The 21,946-nt window shown below is 40.9% G+C and overlaps 1 protein-coding gene across 3 annotated transcripts; it reads left to right on the top strand.

Annotated features, from left to right (window-relative positions):
• The first annotated feature begins 35 nt into the window (after positions 1–35).
• Positions 36–21,416, top strand: vegfd (vascular endothelial growth factor D). Of its 3 annotated transcripts, XM_047151497.2 has the most exons (8): positions 36–630; positions 759–914; positions 10,408–10,627; positions 11,491–11,681; positions 13,849–13,976; positions 14,399–14,505; positions 18,674–18,824; positions 20,520–21,416. In XM_047151497.2, the coding sequence occupies exons 2-8, from the start codon at positions 822–824 to the stop codon at positions 20,533–20,535; spliced, it is 906 nt and encodes a 301-aa protein (XP_047007453.1). In that variant the 5' UTR covers positions 36–630; positions 759–821; the 3' UTR covers positions 20,536–21,416. The 3 variants fall into 3 exon arrangements, with proteins under 3 accessions (XP_047007453.1, XP_017314631.1, XP_017314630.1); XM_017459142.3 differs by having other exon boundaries at positions 36–914; positions 18,674–18,821; XM_017459141.3 differs by having other exon boundaries at positions 36–914.
• The last annotated feature ends 530 nt before the right edge of the window (positions 21,417–21,946 follow it).

The raw sequence follows: 21,946 nt of genomic DNA, 5'->3' as shown, positions 1-21,946 counted from the left end.
TCGCCCTGCCTCTTATTGCGTAGCACTGCTGTGTTTAGGAAGGGATACAGACTCCAGCCTCTCGTCTCTCTTCCACCCCATCACCCCATCCCCTCCCTCTCTCTGCTCAGCCTGCGTGGTGGTCTGGTTCACATTTAAAACCACATGTTGCTGTGTGTGTGTGTGTGTGTGTGTGTGCATGAGGAGTGAATGAGGAGCTTTGCGCAGCAGCAGCTTGAATGGGACGGGGCGGATATGCCAGCCTGCCTGTCTGCCACCGGCGTGCACGTGGCTGGAAGATCTGAACTCCAAACTGGACCGTTCCATCTCCTGCACACACGCATGAGCGTTTCCTCACTGTGCAACGGGGATATGCGTAGAAGGACGGAGGTGCCATTTCCAAACACCCATGCCATATCCAGGCTGCATTCCTGTTGAATCACTGAAGCAAAAGAGGAAAGGAAGGGATTTCTCCTCCGACAGAGGACGATTCAAAACACTCCCAGATGTGCGTGGCTTGTTTTTTTTACTTCAGCTTTTTTAAGAGAGGAAACTCCATTTGGCTCTTGAGGTGTCTGCCCTCTCTGTGACAACTCTCCTCTTCTGAACAGTGGAACCATCTGACTTGTCCGTGTGTATTTGTAAAACAGAGTAAGCGTGACCTTGAGTCTGAGAGAGAGAGAGTGTGTGTGTGTGTGTGTGTATGTGTGTGTGTTTGTGGGTGTGTGCGGTCTTGGAAAACTCCTCAAGGAGCATTCCGTGTTTCCTTTATGTGTAAGGGGACTGGCTCTTCATAGTAAGCCGTCTGTAGATTGTACCCCAGAGACCAGGAGACGTACAACATGTGGACTCTGCTTTCCATTTGGTTTCACGTGCTGCTGCTTGCGTATGTCAGACTACTGATGTTAGCGACGGATGTCCTGGCTTCAATCAGAGTGAGTAATGTTTGTAATTCATACTCTTGCCTCCAGACAGCTACTACCATAGCACCTTACTTCATTCATGTGTACACTAATACTGGCCCATAACATGGCCAAATCAGCTGGGGGGTATTTTATCTTATTAGATATACTTTTCATAATTAGTAGTAATTCTCATAGATTTAACATGAGTATATTAGTGATATCTATATGTATTGAGCTCAGACTGAAAAGTGACGTATACATAAACATTACTAGTGCGTGGTAATACCTTACGATCAGATGTCACCATGAAAGTGTCGACCTGCACACTAACACCTTTTACTTAATATTTTTATTTCACTTATTTACATCGAAGGGATCACACAGAACTTCTGGGTAGTTGGTATATAATACAGAGGCAACACAATTTCTGCTTATCCTGCAGTGCTGTACCTCTGTGGGTAACAGAAAATGAGCTAACATGGTACCGGACCAGATCTTATAGCATTTTACTGGAAGTTCAGAGTCTTTAGAATTTGCTGTGACCCATCATTAATTAGCCATACACGTTGATTTAATTACAAAGACCCATCCACTCGTGTATCTTCATCCGTGCAGTGGATTCAATGCATTTCAGGCCCCGAGTTCCTGTAGGATTGTTTAATAATACCCGAATCGTAGTGAACAGAGCATGCGTTTTACTCCTTCACATCTGTCAGTCTAATCCACTGCTACTCAGACAGAGGATAGAGAGATTTCATTCATTTCATCCACATGTGGTCTGCAGAGGCTCTGAGTCGGTATTTCCAATCCCTCATTCATCTACTGTAGGCTGGAGATTCTAATCATTTTGTGTGCATGGTAAAGGATGTAAATAGCCTAATTAAGTGTTTAATACTAATAATGGTGTCGAGGAATAAAGTAAATGCAAGACTATATGTTTTAGTAATATTCCTCTGAGCCCGTCATAGAACCTTAGTTCCAGTGGTTTCGGGACGCTCTCTGACATTAGCAAATTTGGAACAATATGGATGATTGACCTCATCCAACAAATGGTAAGGTTATGGTTAGGGATGGTATTTCAGATAATGAAAGCACCAGATGAAATGCAACCATATCTTCTTCACTTGGAATGCATACAAATTCCTCATATTACTCATCAACACCTGCAGCAGATTCGAATTTCCATGATCGAGATTAATACAGAGTATATGTTGACCCTAACCATGTTAAATGTGAAAATAATCTGTCGTTAATGGAGCACTGAAAAACAGATTTATGATGGGTGTGGGAGATGAACAAAAACATTTATCACAACTATAGCATGGAATAGTGGGGTCTACATCTGCAGACTAACACTGGTGGCTCATCTGTAGGGGCGAGCGGGGCCCACGGTGTGTACTGGCTGTTTAATCTTCACGATTACTTTATTCACAACTCCATATGTCTTTTGAGAGACCCCAAAGATTTAAAAAGAATGTTTCGATTTGACCGATGTTCCATTGAGACACTGATTAGCCTTTCAAATGTTTCACAGTCATGGGGCAGCACACTCATTGCCCTGTTTAGCTCCATAGGGGTATTATTGCAGCAAGCTCTATTAGAGGCCCAACTGGGCAGGAATCACACTGCTCTGTGCTTGCTCTGTGAACATTTTCAGTGGAGGAGCAGTCCTGGTTTTTACACCAAATTGGGCCAGTTTAAATTGGCCAGTTTAAATTGGCCAGTTTAAATTGGGCCATCTTGTGGCCATCAAGATCTTGTTGCAGAGCAAATAATCTGAATTAAATGATAACTTTCCACAAACAAAGGGACAGTACATGTGCAGACAGTGTGTCTACGATGTACGGAACCGTTTCTATTGTAAGATATATATATATATATATATATATATATAAAGGTTGGGAGAGGATAAGGGGGACTATAGAGTGGATAATGTCTATATATGAGAGATACACGTTCAGCACAGTGACCATGTTTCACATTTAAAGACAAAGAAAAAGAATATCATTACTCCTGGTTAGTCTAGAAGCTGTCCTGTTGGTGCCTTGATGGGAAACACGTCTGCTGTATCAAACACAGTTGAACAAAGGTATGTCTAAAACGTCTTCAAACGAGCCGCATAGACTGTCTGCTGGATGACCGCATGTCCTCGACTCTCAATTTATGACAGGGTTACTCTCGACTTGAATTGTTTTGAGGCTGCGTCATGATTAGTGTCCTAGGGTTAACTGAGTTAACCCACAGCAGGCTGCTTTTAAAACAATTGAAAACCTTTACCTTCTAATTGGGCAAAATGTAACTGCCATCCTTCCACATTTATTGACACACTGCCTCTCAGAGCCTCCCACAATATTTTTGTCTTGATGGCCCAGTGGCTTTAAGTAGTCTACACTGACAAATCTGCATTTCCATTACAGGATTAAGAGGAGGAGACTGCGGGCTGCTTCAGAGATAAGAGTTACTGCTGGCCTTTTGAACTTCATGTTTTAACTCGTTCTAGTTGCTTGTCATTGATTAGATAGACAAAGTCCATCTGAAGAACAGAAAATGTTTGATCTCCAGATCACCAAAAGAGACTAGCAATGAGAATTATCGTATATGGGCCCTACTTATGTGTGCATAAAGGTGAATGACCTCAGCTACACTATATGGCACTCATACTATATGTGGGCCATCAACAAACACAACAGTCTGGAATGCTGTCGCATTAATATTGCCCTTCCCTGGCCCAAATTCTCTGGTTCCTGGTAGGATATGGCAGAATGTGTCTCATTCACGTTTATAGCTTTTAGCCAATGCCTTCATCCAGACCAACTGATAGAAGTGCTTCGTAGTCTATAGTTCACTAGGTCAGGGAATAAGAGTACCATCAGTCTAAAAACTCTGTTGGGAGGATAGTACAGTAAGAAAAATAACACAAGACAAGGATTTAAAAAAGCAAACAAACAAACTAAATGCTTGGTGAAGCGTCACGTCATTAGTCTTTGTTTGAACACAGCCAGTGACTCAGCCGTTCAGACAGCCAGAGGAATTTCATTCCACCACCTGGGTGCCAGAACAGAGACAGGTCTTGATGCATGTTTTCCTTGTACCCTGAGAGACGGTGGGTCTAGTTGAGCAGTGCTAGATGCACTGAGGGAGCATGGTGCACAATGTGGTGTGTGATAAGTGCTTTAAGGTAGTTGGGTGCTGGTCCATTTTTGTCTTTGTAGGCACGCATCAGTGTTTTAAATCTAAAAGAAGCTACAGGAAGCCTGTGGAGGGATGATAACAATGAGCCAGTGTGGGGAACACTTGGGGAGGTTGAAAACTAGTTGTGCAACTGCATTCTGGATTAGTTGCAGATGTTGGATGGGGTGTAGGGACAAACCTACCAGGAGCAAGTATCATTAGTCCAGTTTTAAAAATGAGAAGGGACTGAACAAGCACCTGAGTGGTCTCTGTGGATAGAAATGGTTGGATACTCCTGATATTGTAAAGGAAAATCTTGCATGAGTGACTCTGTTATGTGCTGTAAGGTGAGAAGGACTGTTGGTTGCCCAGGATTACCACAAGTTTGTGTGCACTGACAAATGGTGAGATCTGAGAGTTGCCCAGGGAGATCACAAAATCTTGGAATGGATTTCCCATCCAGCGAATTATAACAGCTCTGTCTTGCTGAGATTTAGTTTCTGATTGCTGTTATCCATGAGATGTCTGAGATCCCAGAGAAAACGTGAGTGTCTGAATGATGAAAGGAGAGGATGAGTTGAATGTCATCAGCATAGTCTGTGTGGCTCAGGTGGTAGAGAGAGTTGTCCACTAATCGTAGGGTTGGCGGTTCAATTCCGCCAACAAGACACTGAACCCCAAGTTGCAAGATGGCTAGCTAGCGCCTTGCCTGGCAGCTCTGCTACCACTGATGGGTGAATGAGAACCAGTGTAAACCGCTTTGGAGCCGCTGAGGGTAAAAAAGCACAATATAAGTGCAGACCATTTACCACAGTCATGGTATGTAAGCCCATGCAAGGATATGACCTCACCAAGAGAACAGGAATAGAGGGAGAACAGGAGATAACCAAGCACTGAGCTTTGTGGGACACCAGTGGAGAGTCTACTTGGAGCAGATGTGGATCGGACCTGCCTGAGTCATTCTGATGCCCACTTAACCAAGCACTGAGCTTTGTGGGACACCAGTGGAGAGTCTACTTGGAGCAGATGTGGATCGGACCTGCCTGAGTCATTCTGATGCCCACTTTTGCTTGGTGCCTCCGTTACCTTAAAATCACTTAATTATTATTATTATTATTAATATTATTATTACTACTACACCATTATTAGCAGCTGCACAAAGATTTTCCATTCTCAGATGTCCTCCCTTTACATTTGAAAATCCTGAAAAATAGTTATAAGTCACTGCCCTTAGCCTTTACACAAGTTTTTATTTGACCGTCGACCATGTGATACTTCGGAATGTATTTTTCTGAAAAAGAAACCACCGAGCATATTTAGTATCTTCTAACCACTGCACTGTAAACAAACCCCCCCCAACCTTTTAGAGTCTACAGGCACGCAATAAAAAAAAGTTTAGTGCTGAATGATTAATAAATAAATGATTGTTGGGCCTCAATCAATGTAAAGCTGTCAAACATGCGTCATGCGTCAGCCTCCTGACTGCTGTGAAGTGTAAGCTGAGCCAATCGCTGGGACTTAAAACCTAGTTCAATATAGTTCAGCTAAACCCACCACCAAACAGGTTAGCCTCACAGTTAAAGTTGCCATAGTAACTGACCTAGATAAACTGATAAAACCTGGATAAAATAGCTGAACTTGTTTCTGGAATGAAAAAATCTGGATTTGTCCAAACTCTCTGTTAACAGATCACTGGAATATCCCTTAGATTGCAGTGTATTCTGGACAAGTTCTGCTACCTGAAGTCTGTAATGTTTACTTTACTTGGGCTTCTATGATCACTTAGCATCGTTATCTTGACCTAATGAGGAACTGAAATGGAGTCTAAAGGAAAATGATGTAGGTGTGTTAAAAACTGTAGTGGTAGCTAAAGGCGTTTGCCTTTGAGTGCTAGCAGAAATATTTTAAACACTCCCATGTGATAATGCCAGGTCTCCAAGTCAGTTTTAATTATAGGGATAACTCCCTTTTCTTTTTTACTTTTAATCGGTTTCTTCCTTTAGTTTATCTTTCTTTGTCTATTTTTTTCTTCTCTTCTATTCCTCCCATCCCTGTGAAACTCAGCTGCTTCGCTTGTGACTTTCCCATCTCACAGATGTATGACAAGATTCCGTGCTTGCTGTTCTTGTCCAAGTCAGATCCACCCAGCATGTTGCAAACACGCTGAAAGCCAGGCCAGTATTGTTATTTGCTTTGAAGCTGTTTAATTTGCAGGATATGGTGTTGACTGATGATGGAGGGAGGGCTTGGCCTGCTTGTTGTGGTGGTGGTGACCGACTCAACTGAGGTCTCGCTGGTATTTAGGACAGAGCTGATGGCGCTCGAAGAGGTTTGGCTTTGGCAGTCATTGTGTTGGGTTTTGTGTCTGGCATGCCACTAGGGCACTCACATTTTAAGACTTAATTGGAAGTATAGTGTGGCTTTAGGCTGAGGTTTATTCTTGTTGTTGACCTTTATAATTCTGTCTTTGCTATCTGCTCCTTCTTTAGTAAGAGTTTCTCTAACATTTTGTTGTGTTGTAAAGTGACAATATGGTTGCTATGTTTCTGACCCCATGTTTTACAGTCAGCCCACCCACCCTTCTACACTTATCCCCTTACTATAAGCTGTGCTTCTTGGATTAAACATGAGCCTGTGATCAGCCTTTATCAATGATACTTTTTTGGGAGCTTTTTTATATTCAAGATCCCAGATGGCCACAGCGCTGTTCCCACATGCTTTACTCCATTTCAGAATGATTTAGCGTGTCTGTTTAAGCTCCTCAAACCTTCACTAAGACGTTAGTGAGTTGATTTGAAGCTGAAATCATTAATGTCTGATTTGGAATGAACTCCACAAGCTTAAAAAGTGGTGCTACTTGTTGTTTGCCAGCTCTTGGTTATCTCCATTTGTCAGTAGTTGATGTCATCTGGGATTTTGCGAAAGCAAAGGCAATCTCTATTCATACTGAATTGTTGGCTAATTTCCTAACTGCTGGTCGGTGAATTAGTCCATTAGTTTTTCCTGCACATCTAAACAGGTCCAAGGGGAAATGTGTTCCAAACACTGAGCTAATGGAGTCATATTCCAGCATGCATCCTTGTCCCAGCTGTTTCGGGTGGGCTGCTCTCAAAGGATGATCTGTGTGTTTGTCTTGTTCCAGATGCTGGTTTGTATAGGAAAAAGACAGAGACAACTGTTCTGAGCAAATCTAATTTGTGACTGATGATAAAGTATGTAAATGCAGAAACATCTGCTGCTTGTACCTGCTGCATTATAGGTTGACTCCCTAAAAGTTTTAATCCTTTACTGAAAGTAACAGTGGCTGCAGTTTTTTAAAGGACCAGTCAGGAAGTGCTGAGGCTGTATATACTGAAGCCTATAAGAACATTATGGCTGGTTGGTGACCCATGGAGGCATGGACTTCACAAAACTTCTGAAGGTGTGCTGTGGTACCAAGATGTCAGCAGGAGAAACTTTAAGTCCTGTAAGTTGCGAGGTGGGGCCTCCGTGGATCGGACTTGTTTGTCCAGCACAGATGCCGAGATTTGGACTGAGATTTGGGAAATTTTGAGGCCAAGGTAACAACGTTCTTCGAACCATTCCTGAATATTCTTTGCAGTGTGGCAAGGCGCATTATCCTGCTGAACGAGGCCATTGCCAAGAAGGGGTGCACTTTGTCTGCAACAATGTCTAGGTAGATGGTACGTGTCAAAGTAGCAGTCACATAAAATCCAGGACCCAAGATTTTACAGCAGAAATTAATAGAATTTCCCAGAGCATCACACTGCCTCCACCAGCTCATCTTGTTCCCACAGTGCATCCTGGTGCCATCTCTTTCCCTGGAAGGCGATTCACACACCCTGCCCTCCACATGATGTAAAACAGAACATGATTCATCAGACCAGGCCAACTTTCATTGCTCCATGGTCCAGCTGGGATGCTCATGGGCCTATTGTAGGCACTTTTGATGGTGGACAGGGGTCTGCATGGCCACTTTGAGCAGCCTGCGGTTGCGCAGTCCCGTACGCGGGTAGATGTGCTGTACTGTGTGTTCCGACACCTTTCTATCATTAACTTTTTCAGCAATTTGGTCTATAGTAGCTCTCCTGTGGGATGGATCAGACCAGATGGGCAAACCCATGCTCCCCAGTTCACCAGTTATCCTTCCTTGGACCACTTTTGGTGGGTTCTAACCACTGCATACTGGGAACACACGACAAGACCTGCCGTTTTGGAGACGTCTGACCCGGTCATCTAGCCGTCACAATTTGGCCCTTGTCAAACTTGCTCAGATCCTTACGCTTGCCCATTTTTCCTGCTTCCAACACATCGACTTCAAGAGCTTACTGTTCACTTTCTAGCTAATATAGCCCATCACACAGGTGCCACTGTAATGAGATAATCAATGTTATTTACATCATCTGTCAGCGGTTTATTGTATTATCAGTGGTGTATTTACTATATATGTGCTGTTTTAGATGTTTGCAAACCCAAACTGGGTAGCATTAGCATTCTTTAAATGAGCTACAGTTTTGTTTTGGTTTTTGTTGTTTTTTTCCCAGTCTTTTGTGGTTATACTTACCAAGTGTAGCTTGTCTTGCTTCTGAATGCAGACTCCCTCATTTGTCCTGGCCAGGGCTGTGGTGGATCCTGAGCCACTCCCAGGAACACTGGGCACACTGAAAGAAAATAAAGATTATCGTTGCACGTACAATATTCAATTTCAGTTCAATTCAGTGAGATTTTCACTCTCACACTTCCTCCACCATGCTCGACCGTAGGTATGATGATCTTTTTGTGTAATTCGGTGTTTGGTTTACGCCAGATGTAACGGGACACCTGTCTTCCAAACCGTTCCACTTTCCACTCATCAGTCCACAGAACATTCTCCCAAAAAGTTTGAGGATCATCAAGGTGTGTTTTGGTGAAATTCAGACGAGTCTTAATGTTCTTCTGGGTTAGCAGTGGTTTTCACCTCACCACTCTTCCATGGAGCCGTTTTCCCCCAGTGTCTTTCTGATCGTGGAGTCATGAACAGTGACCTTTATTGATGTAAGAGAGGCCTGTAGGTCCTTTGATGTTGTCCTTGGCTCTTTTGTGACTTCCTGGATGAGTCGTCGCTGTGCTCTTGGAGGAATAAAAAAATTCTATTTGTGTTGATTTGATTGAACAGGTCTGGCAGTAATCAGGTCTGATTGTGTCAAGTCCAGTTGAACCCCGTTATCAGTGCAGTTTCATAGATTTGAAGAATTAGTAACAATATATGTTCACACAGGCCAAGTTAATATTGGTTAACTTTTTTGCTTCAACAAATAATGTCGTTTAAAAACGGTATACACAAAAACAGAAGTCATCAGGAGAGGAGCAAATACTTGTTCACAGCACTGTAAATTCCACTATAAATTTTACATTTATAAATGTAGTCCTAACGAGCCAGAGACGACTGTGACATAACTCCCTGAGACGATGTGAGGAAGAAACCTTGAGAGGAACCAGACTCAAAAGGGAACCCGTCCTCATCTGGGTCCTAATTTCCCTTCTATAACTGTATACTCAAAAAGTGCAATTGTGTAAACAGGAACTTATGAGCTGATGAGCAACTTATGAATCTGAACATCAGAGTCATTTCTGAATTCATTATAGTTTTAACTTGAAGTCTGTACTGTTGACGTTATAAACTGTTCAGTTAAGGAAACTCGAGCGCAAAACTGTTTGGACAGCGGTTGCAGTCCTAAAGCTATCCAAGGAAGAACAGCTACAGCCATCTTTACGGTTTCTATACGGAACCATCCACAGTAATCTCACTGATCTTCAGGCTGTCCATGCTTACATGACATAATATTGTTATTATTTTATTCAAATATTTAAAAAGATGCAATGTGACATCATATCCCTGCAGTAAGATCACTATATAACTATATTATGTATATATTTTACTGCACCATATTTGCAAAGGTCACAATAAAGGCTATCATTTTTTATTTATGTATTCATAAATAAACCTACATGGGTAGTGATATTGTGCTCGCTCTTCTTTTTGAACACACATAACATGCCCTTTTTGATCTGTTGAGGGGAAAAAAATCTAATAAAATCCGTGCATCCCGAAAGAACTTTCACTCTGTTCTCAAGACTGCTGCCAAAAGTCGTGAAGCAACATAACTGGAGTTCTTGTCTTTTTTTAAGATCGTCCAACTAGGGTTAAGAAATTACACTTGCCTCTGCTGCTCTCTTGTGGTGAGAATGAGTGCGGTCTTATAAAATCTAATAATTTTGATAACATAATAGGCCATTTTTCTTTTCGCTTACGTTCCCAGTCCTTGTGCCACCTCATTCGTGTTAATGCCTTACTATAATCATCATCCTGCAGGAAATAAACCAGGAGAAGTGGGAGAAAGACATCAGGTCAGCTGCAAGCCTGGATGAGCTGCTCATGTTGACTGACTTCCCAGACTGGAAGCTGTGGAGGTGTCGTCTAAAGCTGAAACATGTTGACTCGGCCTCCTTCCCAGAATTCCGTTCGCCCTCAGTGGGATCGCACAGATTTACACGCTTTGCTGCCAACTCTTACAGCCTGGAGGTACTCAAAGGTAGCAGTACAGATATATAAACACACACACACACACACACACACACACACACAAATGAGGCCACACACATAAACACAGATCAAACAATGAAACATTTGTCTCTAATTACATGTGGTGTACCTCGTTACAAATTAAAAGGAAATGAAAAAAACATTTGGATGATGTATGAACTGGGAAGGGAGTCAATAGACTAACTGAAGGACTGAAAAAAAAAAAAAGTGTGAATAGTGCAGTGGTGAATTGAATCAGCAATTAATACAATAAATTATTATAAGTTATTTATATATATATATATATAAAACTGTATTATGTAATATCTCTCTCTATCTATCTATCTATCTCTCTATCTATCTTTATATCAATCTCAAAGATTAGGTTTGTAAACATCTTTGTGTACACTGTCTGACATTACGAAATGGATGAAGCACCATACAAACCAAACTATAGATAAGGCTGTTTATACAGTACATACTGAGTTACATGATGGAAAAGAAATGGCATTGTGAGGTCAACAAGATCTAGAACACCCCAAAGTGATGATAAAAATAGCATGAGTCAGCAATGTCTGAGCACTTTATAAAGCTGGACTTTCACTGGATGGCCAAAAGGAAACCAGTAATGATCAAGAGGAGAGGAAAAGAAAAATCGATGTATTTTATTATCATTAAAATAGTGTAGTGTACCTGTACAGTGGGTAATAATCATTTGAACAACAAATTCGGAAAATTATTTTTAAAAGGCTATATTCAAAAGTTTACGGTTTAACAGTATATGGAAAAAAAAAAAAAAAACCTCTGTTCCCTAGAGATTGAAGCTTTGTTGAAAGAATCCATATCATTAATGTATACTGTGCTTTGTTCTAGCCATTGATGAAGAGTGGCAGAAAACGCAGTGCATGCCCCGGGAGACGTGTGTGGATGTGGCTCAGGAGCTCGGCACTAGCAACGACATGTTCTTCAAGCCACCATGTGTCTCCGTGTTCAGATGTAGTGGCTGCTGCAACAAAGAGGGGGTCACGTGCCGCAACACCAGCACCACCTATGTTGATAAAATAGTACTGATCTCTCTTTCTCTCAACACTTTCACTCTTTTTTGTTGTCGTTTTAACCAACTGTACATTGTACAGGGTGCAGCCTAAGTCAGTTATGGAAAGGGTACAGAACACACAGACTTGAGTGTAATACTCCATTATTAATTCATTTGAGTAAACGTAAAATAGTCTTCAAGGAAATTACTCAAGAGTAAGCAGGTGATCTGGTAAAGACCTACCTGAGTATTTACTTCACAACGTTGCGTATTGTTTGCGAATGAATATGCCTGCAATTGACAACTAATGTGAAAATGTCCTGTTTATCTATTCTGTTCTTATGTTCTCTAATCAAGTTAGCTATGCTGAACTGACCACCACCTCAGTTATCAACCGTATCTAGTGGATATTTAAAAGTCTACCGTTGGAAAATGCAAGATTTTTTTATCTGAACAAAAGGAAACACGATCAATCATGTCAAATCTTCGTTTTTCCACCTTTAATGCGGCATCCAACAGAATGAAACTGGGAAACAAATAGAAATGTTTCAATGAAAAAAAAGAAAAGCACACGCCTTAATGCATCTTTGTTAAAGCGCCTCCTGCTTGTAGTACAACACTCGGTAGTTTCGCCTGACTTGATCTCGTATGCAAATCTTAATTTGGCAGATTTATTCTACTCTTCCTTGCAGAAATGCTCCAGGTCTGTCAAGTTGTTAGGAAGTCTCCTGTGCACAGCCTTCTCCTAAGTGATTCCACAGGGTTTCAATAGGATTTAGATCTGGTCCCTGATTGGGCCTTTTCAGAATGTTGAAGCCATTGCTTTGTTGACTTGGATTTGTGCTTTGGGTCATTATCATGCTGGAAAATAGTTTTTTTTTTTTCTTTTTTCTCCTCTTCATCTTTGGCTGTCTAACAGAAGCCTGAAGTTTTTTGTGCTGAAATAGATTGGTATTTGGAGCTATCCTTGATTCCTTCTATTTTGACTAAAGCCCCATTCTCAGCTTAAGAGCAGCAGCTTCATAGCATGATGCTGCCACCACCACCACATTTCGCCACATGCTTTGGGGTTATTTAAATAGACTTTGATGTGTTTTCCCCCCATTCTGACTAGCCACCCTGCCCACTAGCCCAGAAATGAAGATTAGAAGAGACTGTTGTCGCATGCAGGAAGTGAACAGTACTTGCCAGATATTTCTGCAGCTCCTTTAGCGTTGCTGTAGGACTCTCAGCAGCCTCACTGATAAGTTTTCATCTCGTATATCTTGTCAATTCTGGAGGGAAGTTCTGTTCTTGGTAATGTTACTGTGGAGCTCCATTTTTCCCACTTGTGCTATAATAAACTCCACATGGCCTTCAGTGTTCCATGGTAATGTTTTGGAAATGATTTTGTACCACTGTCCTCACTGACACCTTTCGACAGTGAGATCCCGTACATGCTTGGTAAGCTCTTTACATGTGAAGGCGTTAGCAGTTGGATGAAACCAACAGGATGTCTGGAAAGTCCTACAGAAACAGGCGAGCTTTATTTGGGGTTAATGAAAATCATGGCATTGATGACAACAGTATGATAATTACTTTTGAGCCCGAGTCGGAATGGGATTGGTTAATTCTGAGCACAGTCGCGTTGCTCGTTATAAAATGGTGTGCAGCCAGGTTATTATGAGTCTTTTTCCTTTTTTCCCCTGAAATGGGTCTGTTTGTTTTTCACTCAAATTATTTTGGTTGCTATATTACATTAAAGGTAGAAAAAGATCGGACATGATTTATCTTGGTTTAATCACAAAATCGTGTGTAGACCTTTTTTTTTATTTTTTTTATCCACGGTGTATAAAGATTTATAAAGTTCAACACCAAGTCTAGTTGAGACGTAACTGGCCATAACTTAATTCACAGTTATTCTTAAAAATACTGGGCTCTGTTAATACTCTTAATACTCTGTGAATGGACCAAATCATTTGTGACCGGCATATTTAGGCGTAGTTCAGCTGTCTGAAAGTTTTAGCAGTTTGAAAAATCCTATCATATGTAATGACCAGCTTGGCATTTTAATCTTAATCTTATTTGTTTAATCTGCGTACGCCGTTTTACAGGTGGTAATCCTTTAGGAGGTATTTTTTAATAGTTAAAAGCATTATAATGTTGTTGCCGTTGGTTATTAGTAAGATAATTGTTGTTGGATCTGTTCCTTTTAGCTTCTGAGTGTGGTGCCGTTTAAGTATGGGCCCGAGCCGATGCTGATCAGCGTAGCTAACCACACGGCGTGTAAATGCCAGGAACCGCAGATGATTCGCAGACAAGCTCTGCCACACAGGAAGAGCGGGTCAGTATCGGCTTCATTATCTCAAATTAACACTGTGCCTTACGTCAGTGGCATCATATTCTGTCTAGTGAGTTTGAGATTGATATTTATTCTAAATGTTCACCAAGAGATGCTAGAAATTTTTACACAGGTCCGTGGTCTGACGATGGGCCGGACAATCATTTCAGATACACTTCTTAATCTGACAGCTCCACATGACAAAGTAATAGTAAATGGAGATAGTGATTTCATTAAGACAGTCTGTTTCTGGAAGAGATCTTCTAAACGTCTCCTAGATCAATTAAGGCTGTGAACATCCACAAACCAGCCCCTTATCGTCTGCACAGTGTCAGATGTGTGGTGTGCCAAGCTTCATCATTGGACTCATTTCTGTGTGCGTGTGTGTGTGTGTGTGTGTGTACACACTTAAAATCCAACCACAGGTGTTTTCCCATTCGCCAGTCAGAAGACTCCAGAAGACTATGTGACCGAGGGCTCATATGGGACTGTGTGGAGGATCGGTGTGTACCTTATCCCTCCAGCAATCAAGGTCAGAAAAGCATGCAGCTCACTTTCTATTGCAGTTTAGTTATATTTGGCAGGAAGTCAGCAGGAAATCCACTAGATGTTGGTTAAAGGACATTCATATTATAGCTTGCTTTAGAAAGACTTGTACTCGGTTTTAGATTTTATAAAAACATTATGTCCCTGGGTGGCATGGGGGCACAGAGGGCAGCATTGCTGCCTGACCGCTCCTGCGTCCCCGGTTCTATCCTGGGCTCGGGTTTCTGTTGTGCACGTCCTCTGTTGGTTTCCGCTGGTTTCTTCAGTTTTCTCCCGCTATCCAAAAACATACAAGTAGGCCGACTGGCTCTGCTAAATTGCCCCTAGGTGTGAATGTGTGTGTACACACGTGTGTGAATGGACTGGCATCTCATCCAGGGCTCTGGATCCACCGCAGCCCTGACTAGGATAACGCGATTACTGAAGCTAAATGAATGAATGATTACATTCATGTCGTTTTAATCTTGAGAGCAATTAGAGCCCTTTGTAAATATGAAACTATAGCAGGACCCCCAAGCATGATGTCAAACCAGTTAACTGCTATATGCATCTCTGATGCATTCACCAGAGGTCGCAGGAAGTTCTGAGCTGTTTCCTCAGCAATTATGTTTCATATTGGTACTTTCGTGCTTGGGCGTTTTGCTGATTCTTGGCTTTGCACTATCCCTGTGCCTTTATTTGTCCATGGCCTTTTGTGGGCCAACTTTGGAATAATTCTCTCTCTTTGTAAATACTTATATATAGAATAGAAGGCTTCATTGCAGAAATTTGGATCCAACAGTACTGGGGAAATTCCAGTTTGCGCTCTCTGTGTTATGGGAACTTTTGAGGGATCACACCCAACGACTACAGAGAATTTCAGACACCATAAAAGAACTGCTGAAATCTGCTGAACCTCCCCAAAACCATGCACAATGATCAGTCATCTTAAATCATGAATCAGTTATTTGAAGGGATGCTGTCTAAGCCCCCTGAATGGAACAGGACCTAGTTCTTGAAGCACTACCTGAAAAGTATGAAGAAAAATGCAAGGGCCTCATAATGCATTGTGTTATTCTCTTATCTCTCTTTATATCTCTCACCTGGGCTCACCTGGGCCATGGTACTACCTGACTTCATGCAGATTAGCCGCAGGAAGCAGTACCCCATTCTTCATGTGCCACTTAACAAATCCAAAATAAGATGGCATGTTTACTGGTTGTGATCATTCTACAGTAGATTGATTCCTCAAACAAACCTTAGAAGTTAATTAATGAAGCTGGATTGAGTTATCGGACATAAACGTTTTCCTAGCACTAAATTAAAATGCTCAGTTTAACCTTGTTTATCTTGAAAACGCCTTCTGCTGAGCAGTTTCAGCACATTCAGTGTCCAACAGCAACTAAATACAGGATCAGGCCAAATACAGGATCATGTCAAATCATCAAACAAGCCAATCCAGCTCAATAATGTGTAGATGAAGAATGGAGCCCAGGTGGCATGAACCTCTTATGAACTGCCAAATAAAAATAACCATGTCTCTCAGCCACAGTTGATTCAGGTCTGTCTCTGCACAGATCAAGCACATCGGCATTTTCCAACCGATCCATTTGAGCAAGAAGAATGTTTTTGAGGTTAAGGATATCCTGAAAAGAGAAGAAATGCAATGTGAAGAAAGGACTCTTTATTGTGGTGATGGTGCACATTTCTATGCCGAGAGCCAGTTTTGAGAAAACAAAGGCACAATTTCCTCTTGTGGAAAATAGAAAGTGTTGTGTCCATCTGTTCGCCCTTGTCCTTATTAATTCCATTGTGTATGATTCAGAAAATTGCAGTGGAGCCATGTGGTCATAGTGGCATCTTCTTTTTAAAAAAAAAAATGAAAAGAAACTTGAGTTGAGAATTCAGAGAATAATGAGTTTCTGGGATTTACAATAGCCATGTAACAATGTAGGTACTGAAGGTGCAGAACATCTATTTATCAGCCTGAGTGACCAAGGAAACTTGGAGTATGTCAATGCCCGCCCCTTTCATATTCACCTACAGACCTGACTCAAAGAACACCACAATACGCCACTGCACTGCCAAGACAGTCCTCAGGAAATACAATTAAGCAATCAGTTTTAGTCAAGGTCAAACAGCCTCCTCAGAAATGGACAGAGTGGTCAGAGCACACTCAACTAAACCTGCAATAAACTTTCTTTTCCTAGAGAAGGTTACAGTGAACTAGTAGTATGCACACCATTCTCAATTCAAGGTACCCTGGCCTTCACATCACTGTTATAGTAAAAATTCATTCATGGTGGACATCCATTGATGCATGTGCCATAAATCACTGGAGGTCCATATCCCACTGGAGCTGAGACTTTGGAAGTAGCATCATTTTGGCTTACTCTATATGGATTATGTGTGACTCCAAGCAACAGTGAATGTTCTGTCTGGTCAGCTTGGAGGCTGAAGGCGACCTTGTGGAACTTGTTGACTTCGCTGATCGCTTTTCTCATAATGAAGCTTTACAGGGAGCATCTGGACCAATCATCTTCAGATCCAGATATCTTGCATGCTTTCATTCCAGCTTCCTGTGTGATTTTCAAGCAACAGTTCTTTTGTGAGCATTTTAACATTGCGTTGTTGTTGCCTTTTGGTTTAATATTGCTTTAGTCTGTGTAAGCTTATTTTGCCAACTCTAAAACATATTTTGCGATCTTATTTGAATGTAATTTTGTTTGGAACGCTGTCGTTGGACATGATTCAGTACATCTCAGAACGTGGATTGTCACAACCATATCGACAGGCTAGTTCGTGGATTAAATCAAGTTTTCCATGGCCACAATTCCTGTCAATTATCTTAGAATATTTTTAGATTACAACCCCAGTTCCAAAAAAGTTGGGACAGTATGGAAGATGCAAAAAAAAAAAAAAAAAAACCCAAAAAGAGTCATTTGAAAATTCAGTGCACGTTGTACTATATTGAAAACACATTATTAACACGTTATTTGACTGTGACGCACTCCAAAAATGTTGGGACAGTCAACTGTTTACGACTGGAGTGAAGACACCAGTTGGTTAAGTTTAGCAAGTGGAATTTTCCCCCATTCATCCATCATGCATTTCTTCAGCTGCACAGCTGTACAGTTCCTTCGTTGCCTGATTTTGCTCTTCATAATGTGCCACACAATGGGAGACGGGTCAGGACTGCAGAAGGCCATGCGCGCACCCGCACTCTCTGCTTACGCAACCATGCGCTTGTAATCCGGGCAGAATGTGGTTTGGCCTTGTTCTACTCTGGATGTCAGCGTATGTTCCTCCAAGATGTGTACATATCTTTCTGCATTAATGCTGCCCTCACAGATGTGCAAGTTACCCATGCCATGTGCACTGACACTTCCCCATACCATGTGCACTGACACGCCCCCATACCATGTGCACTGACACGCCCCCATACCATGTGCACTGACACGCCCCCACACCATGACAGACGCTGGCTTTTGGATGCAGCGGCGAATGGTGTCGACCGACAAAAGCTTACCAAAGTATTCCCGAGCCCATGTCAGGATCTCCGTTACAGACTCATGGCAGTTTTTAAGACGGTGACGTCTGAGGGATCGGAGATCACGCGCATTCAGAAGTGGTTTTCAACCTCGCCCTTTACGCACCGAGATTTAACCAGATTCCTTGAATCTTTTAATTATATTTAACACTGTAGAAGGTGAAACGCCCAAAATCCTACCGATTTATCTTTGGATTTTGGGCATCCAAAGTTTTGGATTATTATCATTTTCAAAATCACTCCTCTATGTTTTTATTAGCATTTTCAATACTGTCCCAACTTTTTTTGGAATCGGGGTTGTAATTTTCATAAAACTCATTCTGGGGGTGTAAGGCAGGATCTTCACTGCTGTGCTTTCTAATGCATTGTCATTTTAATGGAATGCACTAAGCTCTGCATTGGGAGCCTAGTGGACATGTCTACAGGTCAACTTTTCAGAATACTCTACTAGCAAATATTTGTGTTGCAGTGGAGCAGTAATCAACCCGATTCTGTAATTACCTTCTAGTCTTTTAAAAATACATTTAACAATTTTGCTTTGTTTTTTTTTTTAAATCAGAAGAGGTGTACAGGGTTGAAGGGACTGAGTGTAATGATTAACAGTCTGTTACCGTTCTTGTTTCAGCAAAAACTCCTTCCAACACAAAGGCAGAGGATTGTGAAATTGACATTGAAAAATGTGAATGTATTCCCAAAGAGGTGACATCCACACGGAGATATGCTCCATGTCTGTGTGCAGCCAGGAGGAGGCAATTCAACCATACGTCATGCAGGTAGCAGTCATTTCTCCACATCTACAATGCGCTCCACTAATATTGGCACCCTGGGTAAATATGAGCTAAGAAGGCTGTGAAAAATAGTCTGTATTGTTTAACCTTTTGAACTTTTGTTAAAAAAATTCAAAAAAATACTCTGCACTCATGGATATCAAACAACTGCAAACATAACACATGTTTATGAAAAAAAAATATATATATATAGCCGTGCAGCAATTATCGCTACGCTTTTAGTCAGTACTTTGTGCTAGCTCCCTTTGCCAAGATAACAGCTCTGAGTCTTCTCCTATAACGCCTGATGAGGTTGGAGAATACATGGCGAGGGATCTGAGAGCGTTCCTCCATACAGAACCTCTCCAGATCCTTCACATTTTGAGGTCAAATAGTGCTTGAAGATAATGTGAGGCCATCTGTCCAAAAGTTCAAGTTGAACCGAAAGTGGACCTTTCACCAGGATAATGATCCTAAGCACACGAGCAAATCCACCAAGGAACGGCTCAAGAAGAAGAAATGGAGGGTTACGGAATGGCCGAGTCAAAGCATTTGAACCCCATTGAAATGTTGTGAGGGGATTTGAAAGGGGTCAGTACAAGCAAGAAAACCCTCAAACATCTTGAAAGAACATCTGAAAGATTGTTGCATGGAAGAGAGGTCAAAAATTCCAGCTAGTCTTGTGGATAATTATGCAAAATGCCTATAAGTAGTTTTTCTGCTAAAGGGGGTAATATGAGCTTCTGAGGCCAAGGGTGTACTTACTTTTCCCACAGGAATATGAGGTCTATTAATATGTCTGTTGCATAAATGATTGAAAACGTGAATTTTTCTTGTGGTTTTCTTCAAGTGTATCATATCATGTCATATATATATATATATATTAGAGATGCACCAATGTATGGTCCGATAAAGGAAATTTTTCCCGCTATGGGCCATCGGTCGATAGTTTAAAAACATCTGATCGTTTAAAAACATATGATCAGGGCTGATCATATCCTGTCAATCAAATGAGGGCGGGAAAACACATGCTGTGGTGCTGTGTGTAAAGACGGCGTCTCTTGTGTGGAATGAGGACAAACCTGCAGTGTGTGATCTCTGTAATCTCTGCACTGATCATATTTCACACCGTTAAAAGATGTAAATGGGGATGAGGTGATGAAGTATATATTACACAGAAAAATATATTAGTAGAGTCGTATATTTGATATCCAGTGAATGTTAAGATATAAAAAGTGGATATTATATATGACCAGTGTGATGTCAGTGATGGAGTAGAAATGCTTGTGTGTGTGGAGAGTGAATGTGAGACTAACAGGAGGATTTTATCATTCAGTCAGTGTTGATATGAATTAATAACATTCAATAAGTTAATAATCTTACTTTCATCTTCAGAATGGAGTTCATGTGTTCATGTTCATTAGAGTCATGTGTTTTGTGTTGATGAGACCAGTTAAAGAATTTGCATTTCTTTCAGAATTGTGGAATTAATTATTATTCATTTATAAGAAGGTATAAAAGACAGAACTATCGGTATCGGTATCGGCCGATACCACTCTGAGTAATCGCTCATCGATATCGGCTGAGAAATTTAGTATCGGTGCATCTCTAATATTATATATATATATATATATAATATAAATTAAACTGTCATACATCATCTGTGATATTCAATATATTTTCCATGTATGCATTCCTTTACAGCTGCAAGAGAAAGTGAAAGCATACACACAATGCATTCATCACACCTCGGACAATCTGCTTCTGCTGGAGCTGCGATCGAAGATACATTCTAATTTATTTACAGTTTTATTTATAACACTGCTTTATGCACACGAGTATAACATTTAACCCCACTTTTCACATGACTGTGTTAAATCACTTAACCTCAAATAAAAGAACCATCCCAGCCTAGTCATGATATGTAAATAATATACTGGTTCCTGTGCACTGAATATAGTAAAATATAAAAATGTCCTACTATAAAGAATGGTATGTTTGAAGTTATTTCATGTGATGCATGAGAAGCATATTGTGGATGTGCATATGGTACAGTATATGATATTTAATAATTGTGTACATAGTAAATTCACTTCAATCTATTGACCAAACATTTTCATATTGAGTCACACAAAATATGATTTAGTCATGAAATGCTTATTTCGTATATGTATTCAGTGTGATTCAGAAAATGTTGGTTTTCAGTGTGAGACTAAGCCTTTGTGGATTATTTTATTTTATGATGATGGGACATGCAGTAAATGACCATAGAATACACATTATAATGTACAGACCTGGCGCAATGAAGTGCAAGAAATATTTTATTGATCTGTTTGATGTGACGCCATATTTATGACTGAAGGATTCTGGAGTTCCTGACCGGCATTTGTCAGAGACAGATGTGTAGAGGTTTTATGTTTAATGTTGTTTCTTCCTTTACCAGTGGATTTACTGAATAATAAATATCTTCCTGTACAGTATGTATCTTCTGGCCATATCTACACATCTACTAAAGCTACACAGTTACACACTGGCTAGTTCTAACCTGCACGTAACACTACCACAAACTTTTGTTTCAGTTAATAAATCCTGAAAAAGTCATCCTGCTGTTTATTTACCAGACCAGAGAAGACCATTTTTATTTTATTTTTCAAGTGCCACAGCTTAGTTTTGCCAACCTATCCAGCAGTGGGTTTCTCTGCTCCTTAAAGTGCCTTAACGTTAAGTTAAACAGCCAGGTCCGTAGGTATTTGGACGGTGATTTTTGTCATTTTGCCTCGCTACACCACAGCAATGGATTTGATATGTGTAGACTTTACATTTATTTCAAGGTTTTAACAAAAGTATTGCATTAATTATTTTTTTTGCAGAGTCCCACCATTTTCACAGGCTCAAACGTAATTGAACAGGCTAACTTAATCAAGTATTAGGATTATTTTTAATACTTGGATGCAAATCCTTTGCAGTCAATGACTGCCTGAAATCTGGAACCCATGGACATCAACAAATGCTGCGTTTCCTCCCTTGAGATGCTTTGCCAGACCTTCACTGCAGCCGCCTTCAGTTGCTGCGAGTTTGTGGGTCTTTCTGCTTTCAGACTTCAGTAAGTGTAAAACTTGCTCAGTTAGGTT

Source organism: Ictalurus punctatus, chromosome 27, assembly GCF_001660625.3.
Source record: "Ictalurus punctatus breed USDA103 chromosome 27, Coco_2.0, whole genome shotgun sequence".
In the NCBI taxonomy this organism is placed as follows: Eukaryota; Metazoa; Chordata; class Actinopteri; order Siluriformes; family Ictaluridae; genus Ictalurus; species Ictalurus punctatus.
Note: the sequence above shows the minus strand (reverse complement) of the source record. Positions and strands in the feature narration are given on the sequence as shown.